Genomic DNA, 24,997 nt, shown 5'->3' with positions numbered 1-24,997 from the left:
TGATGGCTTTGCTGCTGCCCTCAATTTCATTTAATTTTTGAAATACGCATATGTGATCCATAGTTTATAAAGTTAGTTTTTCCGTCGGAGTTTACTCTTTCTTGTCTAAATTACCGCATAAATAAGTCGTCACCTAAGTCGTAAATAGAAAAGAAAATACTGTAAAAAGCAAAGAAACCCCATCCGAATTGAAACATTTAAATAAGTGGGACACCTAGAGCAGTGATGCATTGTTAAGGACTTGGTGATTAAGATGAATGTTGGATGGATTTGTTGATGCGAAAAATGTACAGAAATTCGGTCTATAAGAGACGCAGTATGATTCCAACTTCCCTCATTCTGATAGCACATCATCTAAAGTCGTCTAAATTAGAGCTGCTATCTGGAAGAAATTGCGAGAGGCAGAGGCAGACTCCTCCTTAGTCCTCACCCTCACGTCACTGTTGTTCAAAGTCCAAAAGTGAAAAAGTTTCTTTTTATTCTTGTCTGTCGACATAATTCAGCAGCCGCACCAGGCCAAAGAATGGAGCCTTGGAGACTAGAAGATAACCAAACAATAGCAATACCCCCAACTAGTATCATATAATTGACCCCAAACTCTACAGCATTGGAGACTAGAGGAAAAGCACAACTACCAAACAAGCTATGTGAGATATCTAAAATTGTGTTGTTTTTACTATCAGTTTATACATAACAAGGGCAGTGGGATTCCTCCAACTTGATCTTCTATTAGAAGGCCACAGCATGCCCGACAGCAATCAGATTCAGGACTGCTCAACTAAATAGCTATACATTAATCCATCAACTGCAAATCCATTTTACATCGTCAGTTCTTTATCAAATGCAACTCTTTCAATCATCTGGATATGTGCTAGTTATACACCCAACACTACCAGAAAGTATAAACAATTAACATTACAAATACTGAAAGGAGTCATTCCTCAAATCAAGTGAAATTGAGCAGTGATATACTTGATTTTGAACAAAAATGTAACTCCTGTGAATTTCAAGAATTGAAATAATTGACCCTAGGAATTTTAGAAAGCCATTGAAAATGCATACTAGAACAAAAAGAATTAACCTTAATTGTCAGTAAGAGGCACTGTGTGTGCCCTGGATAGAAGGTAACCTGAGATCAAAGATGGATGAGCTTTCTAGCCAAATACCATGTAGTGACAAATTTCCTTCATCCACTTGAGTTGTAGGGCCACCAAAACCATATGGAATCAAACAAGGTCTATATAACTTCTGACTTGCACACAATGAATTCTCATAACAGAACGTGACATCATAATGCAGTCCTTGTCTGCATTTTACTTCATAACAACACCAATACGGTAGAAATCCTGCTCTCTTGATTGGAACATATCCAATCCTTCAAAATGAATAGCATGTGTTTCACCCTCGTCCCAACTCCAGAAGCCCTCCTGCATAGAACAAACGATTAGATCGTTGTATTATGCACTTTACGTTGAGAATGCAAAAAAGGCACTAACGAGAAGCTTCTAGCACAATTATAACCTAAGTATTGGCATAGAGTCAAGATCAAAGAGTAGCCATATTCTAGTTTCCCTATTTATGATTTCTTACAGCTAAAGTGGTTTCCTATCCTAAATTCATTTGTCAAAATAATTTAAAAACAAAGTGCTTATTAGTCTGAGAAAGAGAGAGCATACTTAATATCATTAAATGTGGCCAACATATATTTGGATACCATAAGTAGAGAAAAATCCGTAACATGTCTTACAACAGAAGCCATGTATTACCCTACCCCCAACCTAAAGCACTGTTGACAGATTTTACAAAATGCTGTATAAATTACTTAAGACTGGCTCTCATATGACTTAAAACAACCCAGGCCTTAAAAAGAGTCATTTTACTACAACTTAAAAGACCCAGAACAAGCAGGGCGCAGACAACTAGCTTGCTAACACCTATTTAGATAAGTAGAACCGAACCCCAGTGTATAAATTAATCAAAAATTGAGATATGCTTTATAACAAAGATGATAAACAAGTGTGTATTGAGGCTTGTGGGTTCTTCTTAAGTTAACTTGCGCAATTCCAAAGATCCCACTATTAAATAAGGCTCCTAAAGGATATATAGGTTTAACATCCCATCCTCTCTCCCAGTAGGAGGTTCATTTTCGATCTTCTCAATCTCAAATCATCAATCTTTCAATGCTCATACAATAAAAAATATAGATTCCCCTTGAGAGATGTTTTTACACAGTACACAGAGTTCTTCAAATAAGTCATTCTTGCACTCTCTTTCTATTCACATAATTAGATTCCAGCAAATAAACAAAATAAGACATTTTCGGAGTTGTGAGTGTGAAGCAATTGGTACAGATGACTAAAATATGTGCACAGGATGATACATGGAGAAGAAGCCCCCACTTGTCAAGTTTTAGGCTCCTGAATTTTCCAGAGAAACGAACTAAGCAGAATTTTCTCTAACCAATAGTGATATACTTAACTCTTACGTGATGTGGATTTTCACCCATTATAAATATACAGCATGCACTAAAAACTGGTTTTAGGCAAACCCTGAAAAAGTTGAAAATCAAAATTTTCGATGCCAACAAAAAGGATATCTGTAGTGGATATGATTCCCCATCCATGTTTAGACACACAACATCATCTGGTCCCAATTGTGAAGTTAATCATCTCGGCATCCACTATGGTAACACTGATAAATCCAACATTGTTTTCAGACAATAAATTCAAAAAGAAAAAGGCGGCATAAACAGCTAAAAACAATTAAAACCTTTGGAGAACGACTATTGACTCAATTTAAGTCTTTAAATAAATCCGTAACCTCATCAAATAACAAGCATGGAGCTATAAAATTCGAGTCAAGGTACAGCATTAGTTGTCCACAACTCCCATTTCCTCCACCAAACAAGTTATCTTGTGCCTCTTCAAACTTATTACTTTCCCAGAAACATCATAAGAAAATGGCAAATGCCCGTATAGCCAGATTCATCACAGAAGTGGCGCCACCACAGTTTGTAAGCGTCATGAGGCACCGGACATCAAAGATGCTGGACACAATACATGAAGAGGAGAAAGAAGCTGGCACTAATGATTCTATTTCTCTGTCACAATACACCAAGCTGCCATCATCCTCTCATAATGCTTCCATTTCATCTCTTAATACCACCCAGACTACCCAATTACTCAAGAAGGTTCAGAGGTCTTTGTCTGTCTTTCATGAGTAAAACCTACTTCTTTCTGGCTCAGATAGCTTCACCTTATTTTCCATTTTTGCTCTAGATTTGAAGTATGCAGAATTTGTAACAATAACCCAACTTTCCGAGACTGTATCTAAACTAGCAATCAGACCGTTCACTGGAACAAGTCTGTATTTTTTATTCCATATGTTAAACTGTAGATTTGTTTATCTGTCTTCGCTATTTCAGAAAACAAAAAGTAAAACGACGCAGAAACATCGATTTGTAAGGAACCGTAAATTAGAAGAAAATCCAAGCATGTTCAGCACATCATAAAAGAAGTAATATCATCATAAAATACATGCAAAAGCAGCGTAATTAGCATAATTAACAAACAACGTAGTTCCAAAAGCAAGCATGATTTGGCAAGCCTTGATTGAGGCTTACCCTTCTGCCACCACCCAAAATCACGCACTAATCATTCCCAAGCAGTTTCCAAGTGAAATTTTACTGCATTTTAGCTCAAAAACTACAAATCCATGGAGGAAAAACTTCAAACAACCTCCAAGTAAAAATGCAAACGAACAGTATGTGATGCTCTCGCTAATTTGAGATCAAACTTTGTGTTAATTTTCTACTTAATTTCCAGATAACAACTACTGGCGTCGCTCTTTGGGATCAAAATTCAAAACCATGGCCTCTATTATTCAACTGTATTGGGCTGCGTTGCAAATCCGGTTTTACATACAACGAGGAATTCGGGCTTCATCATTGTAGTGGGCCGAATTCAGGTCCAATATACAGGAAGACCATCTGGGGTTCAGGCCCTAAAGACGGTTTTTGGAAAAAACAAACCCCATTGACCCAGTGGGGGGAGAGGGGGAGGATTAGTGGATTCAAATATACAATTCTTAATTATATGCAAATATTAAAAATTAATTAGATGCGGTTAATGAATTTAAATCATAACTTACGAATTCATTATAATTAAACTAATTATTAATTAGAGAATAACATATAGATAGATCCTTTTTGATATTTTATTTTATTATTTCAGATTTTCAGTACCATGAATCAAAATATTGTTTGGATATGTTATTTTATTGTCTTGGTACTACACGTTGAAATACGTACAACTACACGTCGAGTATTTTATTTTGTAATTCATTTTTAAATTAATGTGAATTTAATGTCTAGTAAATTATATATATGTATGTACATTATCCTCTTTAATATTAAAAGATACTTTAGTTTGAATTAAGTATTCTATTCTACGGTGCTGTAATGGTGATGAGTAGTTGACCCAAAGCAAATACAACACCCTCACAACCTTCTTTTATCCAAAAACATATATATGCCATTTTTTGTACAAGCATTATTGGATTTTTTTCACATAGATAAACATTTATTTCCTTATTAATATAAGTCATTAGGTCTTATCTGATTTTAGATGGATGGATCATATTCAATTTTATACAAATCAGATGAATAAAATATGCACCTTTTTTTTTGTATTATGATGTCTTCTGTTGATTGTAGAAAAAATTAGTTAGAAACAAAATAATCGATTTTTTTTTCTTATAACACGTTATATGTCATACTATGATAGTAGTTTAAATGTATTAATATCGTAAATCTTATATATATATATATATAAAATATAAGATGATACATAATATTAATTTACAATAAAAGTTTGAATGGGGAAGAACCACAAAATGCAACCTAGGATGAATATCTAAACTCAATTATGTAGCCTTTCAATAATTTAAAGGCATATTGAATAATTAGAGGTGCTTTCAAGGTCACAATTTCACTGCTTATGATGCCCAACTATTTGCATATTATATATTTTAGCTTAATAATGTGGGATAAGTTGATAATGATGTCCACCATTTGATTATGTGATTTAGGAAGAAGCAATCAACGTTCCATGCCAAAAAGTCTTTGTCGATTGATGTCAATCGACAAACTTATAATTTAAATTGAGTCGTTAAATATAATATACTTATAATATAATTTATTATATAATTAAGAAAAATAATTAATTTTTATTAATAAATATCTAACACTTATTTTATAATTAATTTCACTTGACAAATTTAATTTGAATGAAAAATTTCCAGTCAAATGTCAAACATTCATGAGGGTGACGACTCATTCTAAGCATCTCTGCAGCTTACCTTACTCTAACCCCACCACTGCGGACGCCACCTTCCTCAGTTGTCCACTCTTGCTCGTATTACATCCAAATCCTCACGCTACCCATGACCATGAATGATTAAACCTAAACATATCTCGACCGTCCCGTTAATCTTTGATTTAAGTTGATTCCATTAGTGTTGCTTGAAATCTTCTATCATTAGTTGGCTGATCGTTGAGCAAAATCCCAACTCTAAATCTCGTTAACCTTAAAATCCCGACACAAATTCTACACTCTTCCGCCCCCACATCTCCAAGACAAATGGTACCGACAATATTTAAAATTCCTGATTCATCGCTGCTTTAAACTAATCTCGAATCTTTCTCCAGATTTAGCCAATAAATCTTTTATTATTTGACGGTTGCTGATGGGGTTTGCATTAATGAATTCTTCCGTTTCGAAAAAGCTTTCCGGGTCCTCGTTTGCCAAAGTTGAAATCTCGAAAAGTTTCTGATCGGAATTCTCTTACTTGTTGTTTCCGTTTTAGTTTTGCGAGGAAAAAAAAAAAACAAAAAAGCATATTAAGATGAATGTAGCCAAGTCTCAGGTGTGGCAGCCTTGCAAGAAGAAGAGGCTTTAGGGGTTCAGGATTCAAGAAAGAGGAAAGGAGAGACTCAAGAAAAGATGAGATGGATGGGATTTGTATTGCCAAGTGACTGAGGATCAGTGCAAAAAGGGGAGTTTGTATCGATACGTTGATTTATAGATACAGACGGATAAAGGGTCTTACATATGGTTATGGCATCAAAATCAAGTGGTGCTGGGGGGAGTGGAGGTGGGAGTAGCAGTGGGAGGACACGGGTAGGAAGATATGAATTGGGGAGGACGCTGGGGGAAGGAACTTTTGCTAAAGTGAAGTTTGCAAGGAATGTAGAGACAGGCGAGAATGTGGCTATCAAGATTCTTGATAAAGAGAAGGTTCTCAAGCACAAGATGATAGGACAGGTGCGGTTTCTTGATTTGATGAATTATTACCTATGTTCTGTTTGGGTCTGATTTTTCAGATCTTGTATGTGGATCAGTCTTTCAGTGTATGCAAGAATTTAGTTTGACCTTTTCATATATATGGACACGTCTTTTTCTCTGGATTTTCAAGTTTGACATCTACTTTCTTTCATTTTGCTTTCCCCTTTCCAGGTGTTGGAATCTTGATACTTTTTTGTTTCTTCGGATTTTTTTGTTTGTGAGTATCTACTTATGAATAGGCTTACTATGAAGATCCTAAATGTGGAAAGGACTATGCAGGATATCTCATTTGTTGCTCTTATTTCTTTCTGTTGTTTTCTTGTTCTTCCCTTTCCTTTTTTTGTGCCCTTAAAGTTGTATCTTTATGTAATTGTGATTATTTTGCATTTCTTGCAGATTAAGCGCGAAATATCAACCATGAAATTGATAAGGCATCCAAATGTCATTCGCATGTATGAGGTATAGAGACTGGTGATTTTATTATGTAGTCTGACGTCAAAGTTAAATGATCTGTTGATGATAGATGATATTCTCCTGTTTTTAGGTCATGGCCAGCAAGACAAAGATTTATATTGTTATGGAATTTGTCACTGGTGGTGAACTCTTTGACAAAATTGTATGTTCTTAAGTGCTTCTCATTTCTAATGATAATTTTCATAACAATCTTATTGCTAATTACATATAGCCTCGTGATGTTTTCTTATGGCCAGGCCACTAAGGGGAGACTAAAAGAAGATGAAGCCAGAAAATATTTTCAGCAGCTCATCAATGCTGTAGATTACTGCCACAGCAGAGGTGTTTATCACAGGGACCTTAAGGTTAGCTTTCCATTCTTTTCCCGTTACATCTCATAATTTCTCCAGAATAACTCACACCACACTCTGAATCATTAGTTTTGATTTTTATATATTATTCATTTATAGCCAGAGAACTTGCTGCTTGATGCTAATGAGGTTCTTAAAGTCTCAGATTTTGGATTGAGTGCTCTACCTCAACAAGTTCGGGTTAGTATATTGAGCAAATGCAATACCATAAAAATTCTTATTGTCTCTCTTCTATTAGTTCCATCATACTATAAGGAACTTATATATTGATATTAATCCGGTGTTTGTTAAAGACTTTATGTGGTAGATTATGCATAAGATGACTTAAGTTCGATTTCTTATTCTGGTTGCTAGGAAGATGGCTTACTTCACACAACATGTGGAACACCAAATTATGTTGCTCCCGAGGTTTGTAATCAGCGTCACAAATCCATAGGAACTTTGCTTTCTCAATGGTCTCTTATCATTTTGGTCCTCTAATCATCTAGGTGATCAACAATAAGGGTTATGATGGAGCTAAGGCAGATCTTTGGTCATGTGGTGTTATTCTTTTTGTCCTTATGGCTGGTTTTTTGCCTTTTGAGGAATCAAATCTTATGGCATTGTATAAAAAGGTAATTGTCTGTTAATATGTAATTCTAGAAAGATGATTAAACTATTGCATAGTTACTTGTCCTTTTGTGTTGTGTCCCCTTGGGGCAAATAAGTTCTATTTGATTTCTGAATTAGTTGGGAAACTTTCAAAGGACACATCAAGAAGAACTGATGTAACCTGGTTCATGCATCATATCGTTGCAAAAACTATAATGGTCAAAACTTGATCTTTTGCAGATATTTAAGGCTGATTTTTCATGTCCTGCATGGTTTTCGTCAAGTGCAAAGAAATTGATCAAAAGAATTCTGGATCCAAATCCATCAACGGTATATTCCCTATCTCTCATGCTAATTATCAAGTCCCCACCTATCGCACCTGGGAAAGAGAAATAACAAGATCTGAATTTTTTGCTTTATTAGAGAAAGAAACCGGTTTCTTACAGTCCCTATCCACAGTTGCCTGATCTTTTTCTTGCCAATCAAAACTTAACCATCCTTGTCCATGTGAAACAGCGCATCACAATTGCAGAGATTCTTGAGAATGAATGGTTCAAGAAAGGATACAGGTCACCTGTTTTTGAACACGAGGATGTTACCCTTGATGACATTAATGCTATTTTTAATGAATCAGCGGTTTGTTTCTTATGTTTCTCTTGATTTACATTTTGAAGTGGTTTTGATATTACGCGGTATTGTGTGATAAAGTTGAAGCTGCATAAACAGTTAACATTTCTCATTTATATCCAGGAATCTCCAAACCTTGTTGTAGAGAGGCGGGAGGAACGACCGCCTACACCACTGACCATGAATGCGTTTGAGCTTATCTCTAAGTCACAGGGTCTCAATCTCAATTCTCTCTTTGAAAAGCAAATGGTCTGTTTGATATAATATTTAAATTGGCAGAGTAACAGAATCTCCCATCTGTGGGAGCTTAATAAAAGATGCCTGACATTATATTTGATGATAGGGACTTGTTAAGCGAGAAACAAGATTTACATCCAAATGTCCAGCAAATGAGATCATATCAAAAATTGAGCAAGCTGCTGCACCTATGGGGTTTGACGTGAAGAAAAACAACTACAAGGTGATTCACACAATTATTTGCCATACCATTCTCAAAACTCTTCTGTTTAGACTTGATATCTTATTCATGTATAAACATTTTCATGTTCCTACCTTTCAACTTTTTTACCATTCTATGATCTCTTTTGATTTTTTCCTTTCGAGAAATAGTTATTAAATACTATGCAAGAGAGCCATGAGGTCTTGTAGCAATTCTTCGTCTTGTGATCCCTTTTGATGATTATTTTTCTCAGATGAAACTTCATGGTGAGAAGTCGGGGCGCAAGGGTCACCTATCAATTGCAACAGAGGTACATTATCTGGAGAAACCTCTTAATCTCTTGCATATTTTGGCCAATGTGGTCTTGTTCAAGACCAGAGAGGTTCTTGGTTAACGCCTGATTGATGCAAAAAATAGTCATAGTGTTTGGATTGTTTTCTGAGTATTTTGTTGTGTTTTGTGGAGATAGAGAGAGAAAAATAAAGATAAATAAGTATGTGTTAAAGATAGAATGTACGTTTGGATTTGTTTTTGGAGATAATTGAAACGTATTGTATGTTTAATGTTGTGTTTTGGGAGACAAATTACTATTCATTGTCAAATCATGTCTTTTTTATATATATTTATGTATATGTGTGTGTATATATATGTATGTATTTATGCTAAAACAGTTAAAAATACCCAGATAAGGTGTACTTTATCTGTATGATGGCAAACATTAGGTATGTTTTGACTTATCTCGAAGATAATTTGAAAATGAAAACAAATATAGTGAGTTATATCCTGCACTTCATTTTGAGTTTCATGTATGTTGACATAAGTGCGGAGTTTCTTTTAATTGGCATGATTATGAGTAATTTGTAATTGATGCAAAATATAAAGAGATCGTGATTATCCTGCTTAATAGAGAAGGAAATTATCAACATTGCCTGTGAAATGGTTTTGCTTTGATCTAATCCTAAATGCTCTTGCAGATCTTTGAAGTGGCTCCTTCACTTCACATGGTTGAGCTTCGTAAGACTGGAGGAGATACATTAGAATTTCACAAGGTATTAGATTTTGTCGCAAGTTATGAGCTTTCTGGAAGAACCATAAAATGGTTGACTACTTATGTGGTTGACTACCTGATTGGCAAATGCATGTTTAAATATGTAGCATGTGGCTGCAGGTTGGTACTAGAAAATAACCTGTAACATACTGTTTTAACTTGATGCGTGGAAATTATTATTTTTGCATGTACTTTTCATTTACCATTAAGCTAGATATATTTGTTATATGATGGCAATTTTTTTGTTTTCTTTCTTCTGCATGAAGTTTTACAAGAACCTCTCAACTGGGTTGAAAGATGTTGTTTGGAAAACAGGCGACGAAGTGGAAGCCAGTAATGGTTAGTATGTCCATGCGATTTGCGTTCTTTTTCTCTTTTTCTTTCTTGTTTCTGTAAATTTGCATGTGGCCTTCAAAGTTGGATATTTAACTTCAAAAAGATTGACCCCAATGATTGTTGTTTCACCACACCGTTCTCTTCTGCTGCTTTAAAGCTTTCATGTGTTTTATTCATTTTCTGTGTGGAAGAAGACATCATAGTATATATTGCTTGAAGATTGCAGCAGTCGCCAAAGGCATTGATGATGTTTCAAGACAACATACATCGATGCCTATGCATGCGTTGATTTGCAAGTTCAGTCTCATTAATTATAAGAGTACTCATGTCTGTTTTTTTTTTTTGGGTCCTTTTCGACAGTGTCAGGTATCTCGTCGTCTTGATCGTGGTAGTTACAACGGTTGCTTCAAGTTGTTCTACTTATGTTGTCGTCAGTCATTTGACCTGTATCATTAGACAAATGCACAAGCAAACCCCTGATTTATTTGGACTGTAAAACTTTTTATAAAATTAGAAAAATACTTGTGTTTTGCTTTCATAAGTGAGCAAGGATCAAACTGATGTTTCTGCAGTCGTGTTTCTTGAAAAGTAGAATTATAAGAAACAGAAAACAGGAGAGAACTGTTGAAAAATGTAGGGTTATTTTGTCATTTCACGGAACATGTTGAAAAATTTCGCATCCAATCCATTGTGATATCCAGTGTCGGCCAATAAAGTTGGAACAAATCGCCAGGTGGCAGTGCAAGAATCAGATAAAAAGAGAAACAGACATGGCCGCTGAGCCAGGAGAAAGCCAAAACAAAACTCAATCCTGCTTCGCTCGCCCCTCCGCTGTCACTCCACGGCAGGGCCACCGGCGCCACCACCATGCCTGTGGCGGCAACGGCGTTCCACTCCTCCATGTGCTTCTCTTCTCAAAAACCAGCTGCAGATTCAGAACTAGAAAGCAACCTCATAACCCCCAAACCCAAAAACGTTCTCCATCAACACCCACTCTACCAACGAACCAATGCAAGCATCTCCCTCCAATTCAAAGAAAAAATCCTCTGCCTTGAAATTATGGGCGTCGATTCCGGCCGAGCTCTGGCCCAAAACCCCTCTCTCCACACCGCTCCTCTACATTCAATCCACGCCATTGTCACCTTCCTCCAATCCAAAGGCATCCACCTCAAGGATTTAGCCAGAATCTTTGGTATGTGCCCCAAGATTCTGACTTCAGATATAAAATCTGACCTCAACCCAGTTTTCAATTTTCTATCCTACGATCTTAGAGTTCCTGAGCAGAATTTCAGAAGAGTGATCAACAAATGTCCAAGAGTCTTGATTTCCAGTGTTAGAGATCAGCTGAAGCCGGCTCTATTCTATCTCCATAGGCTGGGGTTCAAAGATTTGCATGCATTAGCTTATCAAGATCCCATTTTACTGGTTTCGAGTGTGGAGAACACGTTGATACCAAAACTGGATTATCTCGTCAGTCTGGGTTTTTCTAAGGCTGATGCAGTGGGGATGGTACTGAGGTGTCCTGGGCTGTTCACATTCAGCGTTGAGAACAATTTCAAGCCGAAATTCAAGTACTTTTCTGAGGAAATGAATGGGAGATTGGAGGAGCTGAAGGGATTTCCGCAGTATTTCGCATTTAGTCTGGAGAAGAGAATAAAGCCTCGACATATGAAGGCTGTACAGAGTGGAGCAAAGGTTGCACTCCCCTTGATGCTCAAGACCACTGAGGAGGAGTTCAGGGAATTGTTAAGGCAAGGGAGTTGATAAGGAGATACCTCTTTTTCTTGCACTCTTTTCTTCTTCTCATGTTCTTGTCTTAGTTGGATAAATGGATGGATATATCCTCTCATGCTATGTAATTACCGGCTGATGCCCTTAAGAAACTGCAAAGTAACTTTTTGTGAAATCATATGAGTGCCTACAATCATTCCAGTCCATTGAGAAATTGACGGAAAAGTTTGGTTTTTTGTCTGCTCTGATGGCTGTGGATTATGTCTTTGATCATTAGCATGAAGTGAGGCAGAAGTAAGTTATTTCTTTCCCAGTTTCGGGTGTGTTCCTTTCTTGATGGTTTAGTATTTTCTTAATTATATCCATTACAGTAGACCAAATGGAGCTTAAATCGACCAATGCCTCGGATTGTAGCCTCTGCTCAAAACTTCTATATTTTGTTGAAGCGGCATACTTCCTATTCTTTAGATGAGAGGCTATAGCCCAATCCCCTACCTGACTCTTCTATTACGTAACAGTTGATATTGAATGAAAAAACCCTTAGCTTACCTCAGCTTGCTAGTTAGGAACTGAAGTCTGGAGTCGGTTAAGTAGTAGGACAAAGATTGCTAAGTCAGTCTGGCTTCCGGGCGGTCTCATTGTTACGGGTCTGGAGAGGAAGCCCTCTCTTGGACCAGAAGAGGAGAAGCTCATCTTCACCGGGTTTACTTCCCGATATGGCATCCTGCCGTCCATGAAATTTCTTGAGACAGTTATTTACGTTATTGTCGTTTGTTTGATAGATGTGCAGCAGTTGACTTCTCACTTCTCTGTTGAAGTTCTGATGTAAAAGGTGTTTGCCTGATGAAAAATTCTAACCCGGATCAGATGTGCCTAAAAAGAATGAGCTTCAAACGCTTGCTAGGTCCCAAACTAAAAGTCCGCCTTTAGTTCCTCTCGTATAAGGACCAAATAAAAGACGAGCCTCTGTTCTTCTTAGCAATCCTTTTCTTTGCTTTAGTTTTCTTATTGAAGGACCGAAAGAAGTACAATATCCAACAATACAACGAACATTCCTGGTATGGACGGTTTGCACTCTAAAATTTAATAAACAGCATGTTGATATACAATACTCACATTTAAATTTTTCCAAGTTGAAGAAGGCCAATGCTCCATATAATTACCATCACCAGTGCATAATGGACTGCATGTGAATCCCAATTATGTAAATGGTATTAATTGCCCAAGAACTCAAGTCCAGGGACCTCACTCACAAGTCAACACTGAGTTCAGTTGAGAACAGTCCCATCCTCTGCTCAATATTCTTGTCATCATATTCAGGCTATAACTAGTATTGGGATTTCGGAACAGCACTTCAAATTATCTGCAACTTTTCAGTGACAGAAAATATCCTGGGAGATAAATGCAGCCCAGGCATCCTACAATAATAACATAACACAGTCATATAATCGACTGCAATCATATTTCTACTCTGCATCTCATCTTATCCCATGTTTTTTTGAAATTTACATGCAGTAATGGTGAAGAAAATGGCTAAAACCTCATCTGATGAGCAGAAAAGACCTCCTCAGCAATGTGTTTCTCTGGAAGTGTGGCACCCCTTTCTTGCAGCTTGTCGGGATGCAGGCACAACTGTGCTTTCTGATACGCTAACTTCACTTGTGAGCTGTCAATTATATTCATCAGAGGTATCGTTAGCCAGCCACTTTTAGGCCATAGAATCTGAATGGGCCGACAGGGTTCTTGTTATGCTTTGGAAAATCAAATTTCTATAACTCTCAAACAATAAATTTGACACTAGTAATGGGATACAGCAAATTCATCTCACATGATGCAGTGAAGACAAGAGCAACCGGATATCAGCTTCCTTGCCAGTTGACCACAACCTTATCTTTTCATCCAGTAGTTGCGTTTCTGCTTCTATCTGTCGTGATTTACTGAAGAAATTAGTAGTTCCCTTTCAGGTGAAAAACAAATGCATCTTATCTCACTGATTGGAATAAGGCATGTGCTTTTGCATTTCAATCATGATTCCAGTTTGGATTATGAAGCATAATATCCAAATGATATTACTAAAACTATAATCTGTTTGCAGCAACACAATTTTCCAGTATCAATTGAAGATGGTTAATCAAGATTTGGAAAAACAAATTTCGGAATCCTGTGATTAATTTCAGGTAAGCAACGCTCAAGATTGATCTATGGCTCAGTACGTTGCTTGTTTCTTCTTCAGCAATCCATTCGTATTGTTGTTCAGCATACCAAATGATTGACAGAAAAAGCAAATAACTCAATATGCTGCACCTTGCATGCAGAGAATTCACAATACAAGGCAGTCTGTATATCCTATACACGAATTCCAGTTCATGCGACAAATAACATACCATTGATTCGAAGCTCTCTGTCCTTTCTGAAAGCTCGTGTCCCTTCAGTATTTCTGTAGGTTTCAAGTGTATGATAATTTCAACATCACCTTAACAGATAAATTGTTAAACTTGCATGATAACTAACATCACTCACTCAAACCTTCTATGGGTTTTCCTTCTGAAAAGGGTGTTTGAAACTTCTCTTTCGCCCACACAATTGCTTCATCGACACCATTTGATTCACATGTCCATTCCCTGTTATCAGAGTTGATCTCAATAATATACGAACTCACGGATTCATCTTCTAAATCTTGTTCCAAGGTGCCCTTCCTCAAAAACTCATGCTCAGTTTCACATGTGTTCATTTTTATCTCTTTGTCTGACTGGCAAACTGATGAAACTGCTGACGATGGTGAGTTGAGCTGTAAATCATCTGCAGACACTCTGAAACTGCTGTTTGACAATGGTTCGAGATTAATGCTTTCAGGGGATGCATTTCTTCGACTCGATCCAAAAGAGTAGCTCCTGAAGTTCCCAAGGAAGTCATTTTCAGAAATACAAATGAGCGGTGGCAACTCTTGTTGTGTCGGGTAATTTTCATGTCCCATTCTTGTCGAACTCCGCTTAGACCTGACATTTATTGGCCTGAAAATGGATCAAGATTTCAGAATGTACGTTTCTGCACAACTGATCATCTTTTTCTAACATCTTGGTTTGATTTCTAGGAGGTCGACAGTTGGGAGCACACATCATTGTATAAAAAGGAACTCTCTCAAGTCTCAAATTATACAGCTCCATACAAGTTTTTCATGTAAAAAGTGTACTCTGTTTTCTCTTTCATATATTTCAAGGTTGCGCCTTTATGAACTCGGACAGAAATCAGATAAAACCAAGGATCTAAACAGGGAAAGATTGTGGCATATCAGACAACTGATTACAGAAACATAGTCGAACAAGCAGACACCAACAGCGACAGTCAATTGATTTCAAACCAAGAATCTTGACCTCACGACACTCTCATCATCCCATCCAAAAACATCATTATAAAAACCATCATTCTGACGGTTACGCTGATTACTTTCTCCACTCCACTGCTTCCACGAAGGAATGCTGAATTGAGGCAAACCTCGGCCACTCCTACTGACCGGCGGAGGCGAAGCCTTCTCCTGCTGCCGGAAAATATCCTGGTGGAAGAAAGGCATGGATGATGAGGATCTAGGGTAACTAGCGGAGAACTGGCGGGAGAGAATAGTGCGAGGGGGGCCACCAAAAACGTCGGTAAAGTGTTGGGGGTTGAAAGGGTCGTGGGGAGGTAGGAGGTGGAGTCCTCGGTGGATCGCCGGGGAGGAGACATGGACGTGGGTGTACCCATTCTCATTCTCCAAGACTCGTCCATATCCCGGCGAGTTTTGAGTTGCCGGAGAAAGTAGTGATTATTGGGGGGGTATGATCCATCATCATCATGCGGCCAGTGCATGTGTTCATATATAGTGAGTCTGAGTGCATGTTTTCTTTTTCTGGTTTTTCCCCTAATTTCATTTCTATACTTTTCTTACTCTGTTTTTTTACTTTATCAATTTCTTTTGTAATCTCAATAATATCATAACTAATTTATTTATTTTAATTTAATATGATATTGATATATTATAATTTAGATATTTTATTTTTTCATGTAATATGTATAAAAGTAGTTCGGTTAGTAAAAAGAGTTGTTTGAGTTATAGTATATCAGTAATAAGTTAAAAGAGTAACATAAATTCATCCAACTCTTTTACTAATATCAATAATTTTGGTGAATTTTGAGTAAAGAATGATTTATTTGTTAGATAAAAACAAAAATAAGGAGTATTAGATGTAATATATCAAACCACATAAAATTATACTAAATTTGAAAGGAAGATAATATACATATCCATGATCAATTCATCCAAAATTAACAGCTCAAAATACAAAGAAAATAAGAGACAAGGTAGAGGGATGAGCAAGAATCAAAAGCCTAACTGTGTTTTTCACCCGGAGAGAATTAGGTGCTGTATCGTTTCGCTTATGGAAACCTTTTTCTCCTGCTCATCAGTTTGTTTGCTTCAAAAACAATGAACAATCATTAATTATACTCAAAGAGTTGGTTTGCCTTTTCTGAGCTCCCAGGTGTTTGGGTTGGCTCCTCCTTTTTAAAATAATAATTGATTGATGATACAGTAGTTCAGTTCTTGATGTATTAATAAGATAACAAATATTAATGGGCTAATCACCAACACCATTACTACTCCAACAGGCAACGGACAGAGTTAGACTCCATCTATTATTGATTATTGATATTATTGAATTGCGTGCTCCTTTTCCTGATTTTGCGGACACTACTGTAACTTACCCATCTGTTTCCTTTTGGATGAAAGTGCAATTATGTAATTCACATTTAGGCAAAATGGATGCCTTTTTTTTTTTTTTGTGTGTGTGTGTGTGTGTGTGTGTGTGTGTCTATTATTCAATGTACACAACTTAGTTTAATGTTATTCCGACGTTAGCATTTCCTGTTGAGCAAAATTAGATCATTTTCTTGCCTCCCTGCCTTGAGCATCATGGTCTGGGGAAACTACATCAACTTACAAGACTGACCATGAATGAACGGCATCTTGGATTGCAGTACACATTATCAGTCTCCTTCCTTTTTCCATATTTTCTAGAGCTTTGAATGCATTGACAACAAAAAATACAGAAATTTTGCTGAAACTAGTACCCCAGCAATCTGGGTTCTTGCATTTTAAGCTGGAGAAACACAGGAGGTTATACTAACATAATTACAGTAACATAGCTTCTATGAAGGCAGGCTTCAATTAGAAACAGGATCAAAACAGAGCTAATATTACAAGCAGTAGAGACATAATAACTAGTAAAAATGATTTAGAAATCAAGAGTCCCGACAGATGGGATTCCAGCATTAATATTCCTGGCCTCCTGTCGGCTCACGTAGCCATCACTAGTGCCATTTGGGAGGGGCGGCCTCTGAACTGGTACGGAAGTCAGAATTTCCAGCCTTTGTTTTCCCATCTCCTGAACCTCTTGAGGCGACAGTATTTTGATACACCACACGCTGTTTACAAACTCCCTGTGACATGAAGAGAAGCAACTATATGCATGAGACAACAATCAGCAAGGAGAATCCCTTCTAACCCTTAACTCTTTGTGTGAAAACTCAGACCAGTGACACAGAAATGCAGCTTAATACATCCACCATCCTGTCTTATTGCCTACCAACTGCTTATGATAACACAAGTGAAATTGGAACTTACTGCCAGGGATCATCGCCAAGAAGAAGCACATCATTTTCACGGTCCACAAATACAAGCTGCCAGCCTGATCTCAAGGGGTCCTCCAACTGGCCTTCAAGGCCAAACATCTGTGCAAGCTCACTACGCAGCTCATGGTAGCTGCTAAACTTGGTAATATCTAGTGACCTCCCGAAGGACCCTGACTTATAAACCTGTTAATGTCAGTAATATACGTATTAAAGAATGGCGTATAACTGTACATCACCCCTGCACATTAGATTGTTCTCTAGTGTGATAACACACACCTTATATTTAGAAAGACCCTAGAGCAAGCCAACCAGTTCTTCCCCAATCAAATAATCATCCAGTGCAGAGACGAGGGTTTAATCGGGGTAACATAAAATTGAATATCCAGGCAAAGAATCCAGAATAGGGGTATCAGGTTAAGATTATTGTGGCAACATACCTTAACAAAAGTTCTGTTGGATGGATTTTCGTGCCCGACATTTTCTGAGGACCGCAGGAAACCTGATTCGTCAATCCCGTTGCTTGAAGTCACTGTGGTTTTGAGCGAGTAATCAGCTACAGGGCTACTCATGTAGCTGGAAGAGCCGAAGGCTATAGCTGCATTATCACAATCACTACCAACTCCTTTAAGGTTTGACATCCCATTCTGCATAAGAAGGGAGGAGGAATCTATATTAACCCCAAACAGGAAGTGGTTTTGGGGATCGTTACTTCCTTCTTGCTCTATCAAACACTCCCTACCAGGAAATGGAGGCAAAGAAACAGCATTCTGGGTTACATTTGTGTTTGAAGATCCCAAATGATTTAACTGGGTTGAATTTCCCTGTGAAACACAATCAGAAAGAAGAGGATCAAGAGCGACCCGCTTTGTAGGCCAGCCACTTGAAGATAGTAAGTTGCTGGATCTAGGCATACTGAGAAGCTTCGATGCTTCGTCCTGGTGGGCCGGACCCAATAAACCGTGTAATGGAGCACTAGTATTGGCTGCCATAGGTTTCAGAATTGGTTCTGAGAAGTTCTGATGCATGGAAGATATGGGCTGCAGAGACTCAGACTGCTCCTGCGAGTTTGTTGATAATCGGGACAGGATGGGTGCAACAGTTGAAGCCTGCAGAGGATGATCAGTAACATGATGTTGTTGGTGAAGCAAAGTAGACTGCTGTTGTTGATGCTGCTGCTGCGGAAGCTGAATGTTATTGAATGAGTTCTGATGGTGCACTTTCTGCTGAAGGAAGTTAGGATGCAATTGTGATGGTGCCTGAGACTGGTTTCCTGAAAGACTTTGCAGAAGAGGAGCGGGTGACTGAGATGACTGTAATACCTGAGGCTGAATGAAACCAGCAGGCATGCTTCCTAGAGCTTGGGGTTGCTGGAATTGCATCATTGAAGAAAGGATTTGTTTGGGAGGTTGTGCAACCCTCATCTCATGAAGAGCGGCAGCGGCAATAGCTTGGTAAACATCATTTTGCATGCCAAGAACTGAATTATCAAGCCTAGGCTGCATCCAGGGTGTCATCCCCATTCCTTGAAAGTTCAGAGATTGCGTTCCCAGGTCCTCAACACCTCCACGGAGCCACATGAAGGGAGAGTTTAATCCCATTTCGTCATTCTTCATCCCTAAGTGCAAGAAAAAGATACAGGTCATAATGCAGACCATCAGAAGATCAAATAGTTTGGACCTTACTGTCCAATGGCATGTGACATCATTGGTTGGCAGAAGGGAAGAGATGAAAATTTATACAAAAGTCTTCAAATACACATACCACTGAAGGAGGGGAGACCTGGTGGCCATGGTCTTTTCAATCTCAGAGAAAATGGTGATGGATAGATGGGGAATGTTGTTAAAGGCTCAATTTCCCAAAGAGACACTCTTGGCTGCCTCTCGCCAGCAGTAGATTCGTCCCAGCCAACCTGAGCAGTAGAAGTTAAACATACTTTGCACATCAGTAAAGGCAGACATTTGATATTGTAGTTATTGGAACAAACACCCCAGGCATACAAAAAAAAGAACTAGGAATCAGATTTATGTAGTTCAATTCAGTGAAGACTACATCCACAGCCAAATGTGATGAATCCCAAATAAGTATTCTAAAGGATTATAAATTTCTTTCATCTCTCACCTAAACCATCTCTACACCTGTTCTCCTTTATCAGGAGTCTCCTCCCTATTTATCTACGAGAACCATCAAAGTTAACCAAATTGCAAGCCTTGTATATATCCAAGGATAGGCATAGTGGGGTTATCCACCCCTACAACCAACCCATGGGCTTTGCCCACTGGGTCAGGTCAATTCCAACCGACAACCCTCAGCATTGGAGCATAAAAACTTCTTACTCATTTAAAATCCATGTGAAAACACTACAGGAAACATCTCAAAAGAGCAGTCTCAATACCGTCCTTAAAATCAGGCATGTCAAATCCACATGCATATGACTAAATATCACAAGAGTGAGTAAGAAACTTATGGCCTGACATACCTTAACCGACCGCCAGTGTGAATTTGGCCACCTAGCAGGATCCAAGTCGCATATGCCAGTTATTGTGCCCATGTAGCTGAAACCAAGCACAATCAGAAGCCTTATAGAAAAATATGCAAGGAGTGCATTTCTTGATAAGAAAATGAAAGCACGCCCATAGAAACCCAAGCAGACTTTGTATAGCCGAAACGAATTTTCTAAGAGAATATAATGACCTTGCAAGGCACATACACCAAAATAAGTGCACTGTTGGAAAATTAATCAGCGCTTACGTGGATGGTATAGTTCAAACAAGGACGAAAAAGTAGAGCTTGTAGGAATTCATGGGGATCCAGATATTACAAAAACAGGAAAATGGAAACACCAACGATAAGCATGCAGGAATTGCAAATTAGAAGTCCCAGACTTACCGACGGACACTAGATTCTTCTGTTTCGAACAGCATCCGGAAGCGCATACCAATGGACACTCGAGTGTGATATACTGCTCTTACAAACTTGGCCAGAGATATGACGAACTCAGAGGGACTAGCCCTGAATTATAATTATGTTAGTCGAATCAGGAAGTTTCTGGATCAAGCAAGAAGAGGTCCTGCTGGAAGAAAACGTACCTGGGATTGTAAAATATGGTGAAACGGCTGTTTGTTGAAGCTGCATGAGCAGCAGCAGCAAGAAGTCCCAGATGCATACTATCACTAGATAGAACTGATGAAGGCATGACAGTTTGTGGCCGGGCAGCACGTCGTATGCCAAGAAGCAACTGATTCTTCTCATTCCTGGTTAATGCAAAAGAAAAGTGGTCAACCATAGATTTATCACCTGCAGCCATTCTCAAACAATAAGAACAAAAGCCTTGGTATCCATTCACTATTCTAGAGAATTAACTGCCCACCATATGAAAAGGACCGAGTCACCAGCAACCAGTCTTTTCGCACTCACGAAAACACTCCAACCAGTTGTAAGCAGATGCCTCTTTGGCTGGCCTGAGGCAAGAGTCCAGTAAGAAAAACTAAGAAACAGATATAGTTATACCAGCAAATTCCACAGATTAAGTACATATGCTCTGGAATTTAAGAAATGGTCTTAAGAAGAATATTAAAATAAACACTACAATAACTATTAGGAATTTTCTGAACAACAACAATTTTAGGCTTGAGAACATCGAGAAGATTGCAGTTCAAAGCTAAATTCTGAAAGGAGATGGACGTCTATCACAAGAATATTATCTGGACTCCTTGCATGGAAGAGATATTCCGGTGTGGTAGAGTATCACATCACAAATGAAAGGCCATGGATTTTGATATATGAAGTATGGAGGCATCATGAAAAAAGGTTCTACGACATGTATCTACTATTTTTGTCCGTCATCCACCCAAACCCCTACTCTTTCATAATGTAGTGAAGAACAAACCGCGAAATATATGTCTGAATTTCCACTCGTTGTTATGCAGATCCCTGGCGATCAACTCTTGAGCTGGAGGTTGCTGGGAAAAATCCTGTATATGGGGGTTATGTAATTACTTATGACATCCAAGACAATACAAAGATCAAATAGAAGTGGTTTCTATTTCACAACAGCTAATGCTATTTACCAGTGGTGGAAATACTTTCTCAGCTGCACGACGTGGAACTGAAAATCCACCATGCGTACTAGTGTCACTCGCAGTCAAAGTTTTGCAGAAGTAATTTGTTGGTTGTTTGCTAGGAGCACCCAAATCTGCTGGAAGGAAGAAAACCTCCTTCTGCTCTTGCTGTGGAAGAGCCAACAAGGACATAAGGAATTTAAAAACATAATAAGGAGAAAAGGAGGAAAATCCTAATCAAGATAGTGCAACGTACTGGGCTCAGCGGTTGCAAGGTCATTTGAGCATAAACCTCGTCCGTCTCTATATCAGCCTGTTAAAAAGAATATAAGCTTCCAGTATAAGGCAGTAAGTATACGGAGTGCGAAAACTTGAAAACCACATACATGCATCGTCACATTATGAAGCTGGCAAATAAGCTGCGGAGATACACTGGGATAGTTAGGTATCTGCCCATCAACTTCCTTGTTTGTAGATGCAGCAACCTGTGCAGTATGCATTAAGGAGCTATGAGCTCAAACACGATATCTGTTTACACTACATCTATGCCTTCATTTGTGATCCAGATTCCTGGAAACAAATTTTCGTTTTCAAGGAAAACCATGGCAAGACAGGGAAAGAAAGCTCTTGAATAATAACAATAGGCAGAAAACAAAATTTGGTCAGGAAAAAGCTATACTTGAATTTATAATCAACAAAAAAAGAACCTGTTCGCTGTGACCCTGAGGAAAATACACCACATGGCTCCCAATAGCTGGAAGAGAAACAAGAGGACCCGCACAGGCATGCCAAAGTTCAGAGTTTAGGCAGCTCTTCTCTCCTGCTACACAAATTCCAGAAGGATTATTAGATTTCAAAGACTACTAAATGTTTGTAATTCCAAACTTTAGTAGTGAAGATGAGTTGCACATGTAATTCCAAATCACAAATATATTAAATAACAAGAACAGAAGGACGGACAATTATTTATAACAAGAATGACTCAGAGTAGTGAAGGAAAATTGAAGAGAAGCGAGTCGAATTTCAGTTCTTTCCAGAATTTCGGCACTGGAATGAAGTAAATTTCACAATTTAAAACACAAAAAGAGCACAAGTCCAGTCTCTTAGAAGTGCATCGGGGGGGAAGAAATTTTTACCTTCAGGAGACTGCTGATCCATACCAGCAGAGAGCTTCATTATGCAGATCAAAAGCAGAAGAAAGGTTGGAGCAGCAAGAAAACAAGCAATAACTACACTATACCCAAATGATTCATCTCAAAATTCCCCAACCAGTGGTTCCCAACATAGAAGTGCAGCTTCCTTGACTCCTTTCTATCACACCAGAATAGCATAATACCTTCAGTTTGTCCTCTCAATAACCCACCAAAATTCAGTGCATGAAGTGACTTTTTCACTTGCTGACCCTTCCCCTCCACCAACTTACCTCACGCGAGGAAGTGGAAGATAAAGCCTTCACATGTAGATAACCAGGCGATATTAGCCACAAGTCCCTCCAAAAATGTTCAACCAAAACCCTTTTCACTACAAAAACCAAGATGTATCAGCTTCATCACCTCTGCATCTTCGACTCCGGATGCCCCCAAACACAGAAATTTGCGATCAAGAAATTCATAGTGCAGTCATCATGGAAACACTCACCACCTTTCAGCTCACAACTTACAACAACAAACTCCAAAATTGCTTTTTGGGGAGAAAAAACGAAGAAGAAAGCTCTAGACAGAAGAAAATTGCTACGAGAGAACCTCAAAGATCAGAAATTTTCCAACCCAGATAGATCTCAGTTTCAACCAACCGAACCAACAATCGCAAGGAAGCCAAACCCAAAGCTTCCGACCAGCACCAAGATTCTTCACAAAGCAAAAGTCCCACAACTAAAAACACCACTTTTTTTCCTCAACAAATTGCAGGAAAATATCAAACACATATGTAAAAGCCCATTTTGCCTCAACCAACGGAAAAATTATATTCTCTTCCAAGCTGAGATGATTTTCACTGACGACTATAAATCAACTCCCCTATGCATGCGCGTGTTCCTACCACTCAACACAGCCATATACGTACACACATATATATATATAGGTATCTTATGTTGTAGCATACAATCAGAAAAGAAATAAATACTATATATTATCTCTTGTAGTTAAAATGAAAACAAAACTACTTTTTGATGAGAATTGGTAGACTTTTAGTAGTATAAATAATGGGACTGAGACAACAGAGATTTTGCTCTTCTTTTAACCTCTTCTTCCACAAACAAAACCACCCTCTCTTTTCACCTTTAACTTTCTTTACTTGTATACACAAATATCTAAACTCTACATAACAGAGTTGATGGGCTAAGTAGCACTGTACTAAGGGCTATTTCTCTCTATAGATTTCAGGTTTCTCTCTCCTCTGCTCCATTAAATTCAATCAACACAAGCATTTTTTCCTTTCTTTCAGATGTCATTTTTAATTTAGGACATGGTAGATAGAGAAAGTGTGTCAGAAGAAAAGGATGTGGTGGGAGCAGTGGAGCATGCAATAATTAGAGCTCCAGGAGACTTTGATATTACAGTTGTGACTTCGCCTATGACGTGCGTATAATTTTTTATATAATTCACACAGTAATTAATAATTATTTAAAAAATTTAAATTTATTATACATTAAAATTAAGATATAATAAAATTTAGACTAATTAAATTAAAATTCGTTATAATATTTAAAAGTAAATTATATTAATTAAAAAATTAAATAAATATAATAAATAATTATTTAAAAAATTAAATAAAAAAAAGGAGTAGTGAGCGGCATTATGCCACCCACCGCCTCACCTTCTTTACATTTTAAAATAAAATCACACAAACACATATTTTACACAAATTAACACACACACACACATTCATATTCAAACACACACCGACGCACACACATTGCGGAGAACAGTGGTACGGAATTTTGGATTTTAATTTAATTTATATGATTATATTATTTAATTAGTTCATTTATTAAATATAATTTATATTGACCAATGTACTATTTAACCAGAGTAATTTATAAATTTGACTATTCAGATTAGTATCGAATTAAATATCGCATTTTATATAAAAATAACATAGTTGATTAATTAAATTATTATTATAATTATTTTATACAATTTCATCGGAATGATTAACTAAATTCGTAATTCTATGTATTGTTGTTTAATTAAATTATATAGTAAAGATAAATTGATAGAAAATTCATAAAAATGTTCTGAAAATTATATTTAAGAAATATTGTGTTATTAAAGAGGGAAAATGAGATTTTAATGGTTATATAATTTAGAGATGTTGTTAAAACGATATTAATAAAT

The 24,997-nt window shown here is 37.6% G+C and overlaps 4 protein-coding genes and 1 long non-coding RNA gene across 9 annotated transcripts; 2 read left to right on the top strand and 3 right to left on the bottom strand.

Annotated features, from left to right (window-relative positions):
- LOC105167281 lies at positions 249-3,856 on the bottom strand. The gene is made up of 2 exons (XR_002287702.1): positions 3,623-3,856; positions 249-1,427 (listed from the first exon to the last, which is right to left on the bottom strand). It is a non-coding gene; the product is annotated as an uncharacterized LOC105167281 (long non-coding RNA).
- LOC105167280 (CBL-interacting serine/threonine-protein kinase 23) lies at positions 5,360-10,778 on the top strand. Its single transcript, XM_011086927.2, has 15 exons — positions 5,360-6,323; positions 6,741-6,803; positions 6,889-6,960; positions 7,055-7,162; positions 7,268-7,348; positions 7,523-7,576; positions 7,657-7,782; positions 8,000-8,089; positions 8,276-8,395; positions 8,510-8,635; positions 8,730-8,846; positions 9,079-9,135; positions 9,800-9,874; positions 10,140-10,212; positions 10,570-10,778. The coding sequence occupies exons 1-15, from the start codon at positions 6,111-6,113 to the stop codon at positions 10,590-10,592; spliced, it is 1,398 nt and encodes a 465-aa protein (XP_011085229.1). The 5' UTR covers positions 5,360-6,110; the 3' UTR covers positions 10,593-10,778.
- On the top strand, positions 10,973-12,176 carry LOC105167279 (transcription termination factor MTEF1, chloroplastic-like). The gene has a single exon (XM_011086926.2). It carries the CDS (start codon positions 11,077-11,079, stop codon positions 11,971-11,973), a length of 897 nt encoding a protein of 298 aa, XP_011085228.1. The 5' UTR covers positions 10,973-11,076; the 3' UTR covers positions 11,974-12,176.
- On the bottom strand, positions 13,213-15,755 carry LOC105167542. Its single transcript, XM_020695692.1, has 4 exons — positions 14,455-15,755; positions 14,325-14,413; positions 13,769-13,897; positions 13,213-13,662 (listed from the first exon to the last, which is right to left on the bottom strand). The coding sequence occupies exons 1-4, from the start codon at positions 14,912-14,914 to the stop codon at positions 13,474-13,476; spliced, it is 867 nt and encodes a 288-aa protein (XP_020551351.1). The 5' UTR covers positions 14,915-15,755; the 3' UTR covers positions 13,213-13,473.
- On the bottom strand, positions 16,892-24,135 carry LOC105167278 (auxin response factor 6-like). 5 transcript variants are annotated; one of them, XM_011086924.2, is made up of 14 exons: positions 22,799-24,130; positions 22,370-22,485; positions 22,049-22,147; positions 21,919-21,975; positions 21,672-21,830; positions 21,491-21,575; positions 20,972-21,062; positions 20,691-20,855; positions 20,491-20,613; positions 20,081-20,156; positions 19,366-19,513; positions 18,042-19,219; positions 17,597-17,787; positions 16,892-17,412 (listed from the first exon to the last, which is right to left on the bottom strand). In XM_011086924.2, the coding sequence occupies exons 1-14, from the start codon at positions 22,836-22,838 to the stop codon at positions 17,208-17,210; spliced, it is 2,733 nt and encodes a 910-aa protein (XP_011085226.1). In that variant the 5' UTR covers positions 22,839-24,130; the 3' UTR covers positions 16,892-17,207. The 5 variants fall into 5 exon arrangements, with proteins under 5 accessions (XP_011085226.1, XP_011085227.1, XP_020552010.1 ...); XM_011086925.2 differs by having other exon boundaries at positions 22,370-22,482; positions 22,799-24,129; XM_020696351.1 differs by having other exon boundaries at positions 17,026-17,412; positions 22,342-22,482; positions 22,799-22,834.

The sequence above is a fragment of the Sesamum indicum genome, linkage group LG8 (genome assembly GCF_000512975.1).
Source record: "Sesamum indicum cultivar Zhongzhi No. 13 linkage group LG8, S_indicum_v1.0, whole genome shotgun sequence".
NCBI classification, from domain to species: Eukaryota; Viridiplantae; Streptophyta; class Magnoliopsida; order Lamiales; family Pedaliaceae; genus Sesamum; species Sesamum indicum.
The sequence above is the reverse complement of the archived record's forward strand: the minus strand, read 5'-3'. Positions and strand labels throughout refer to the sequence as shown.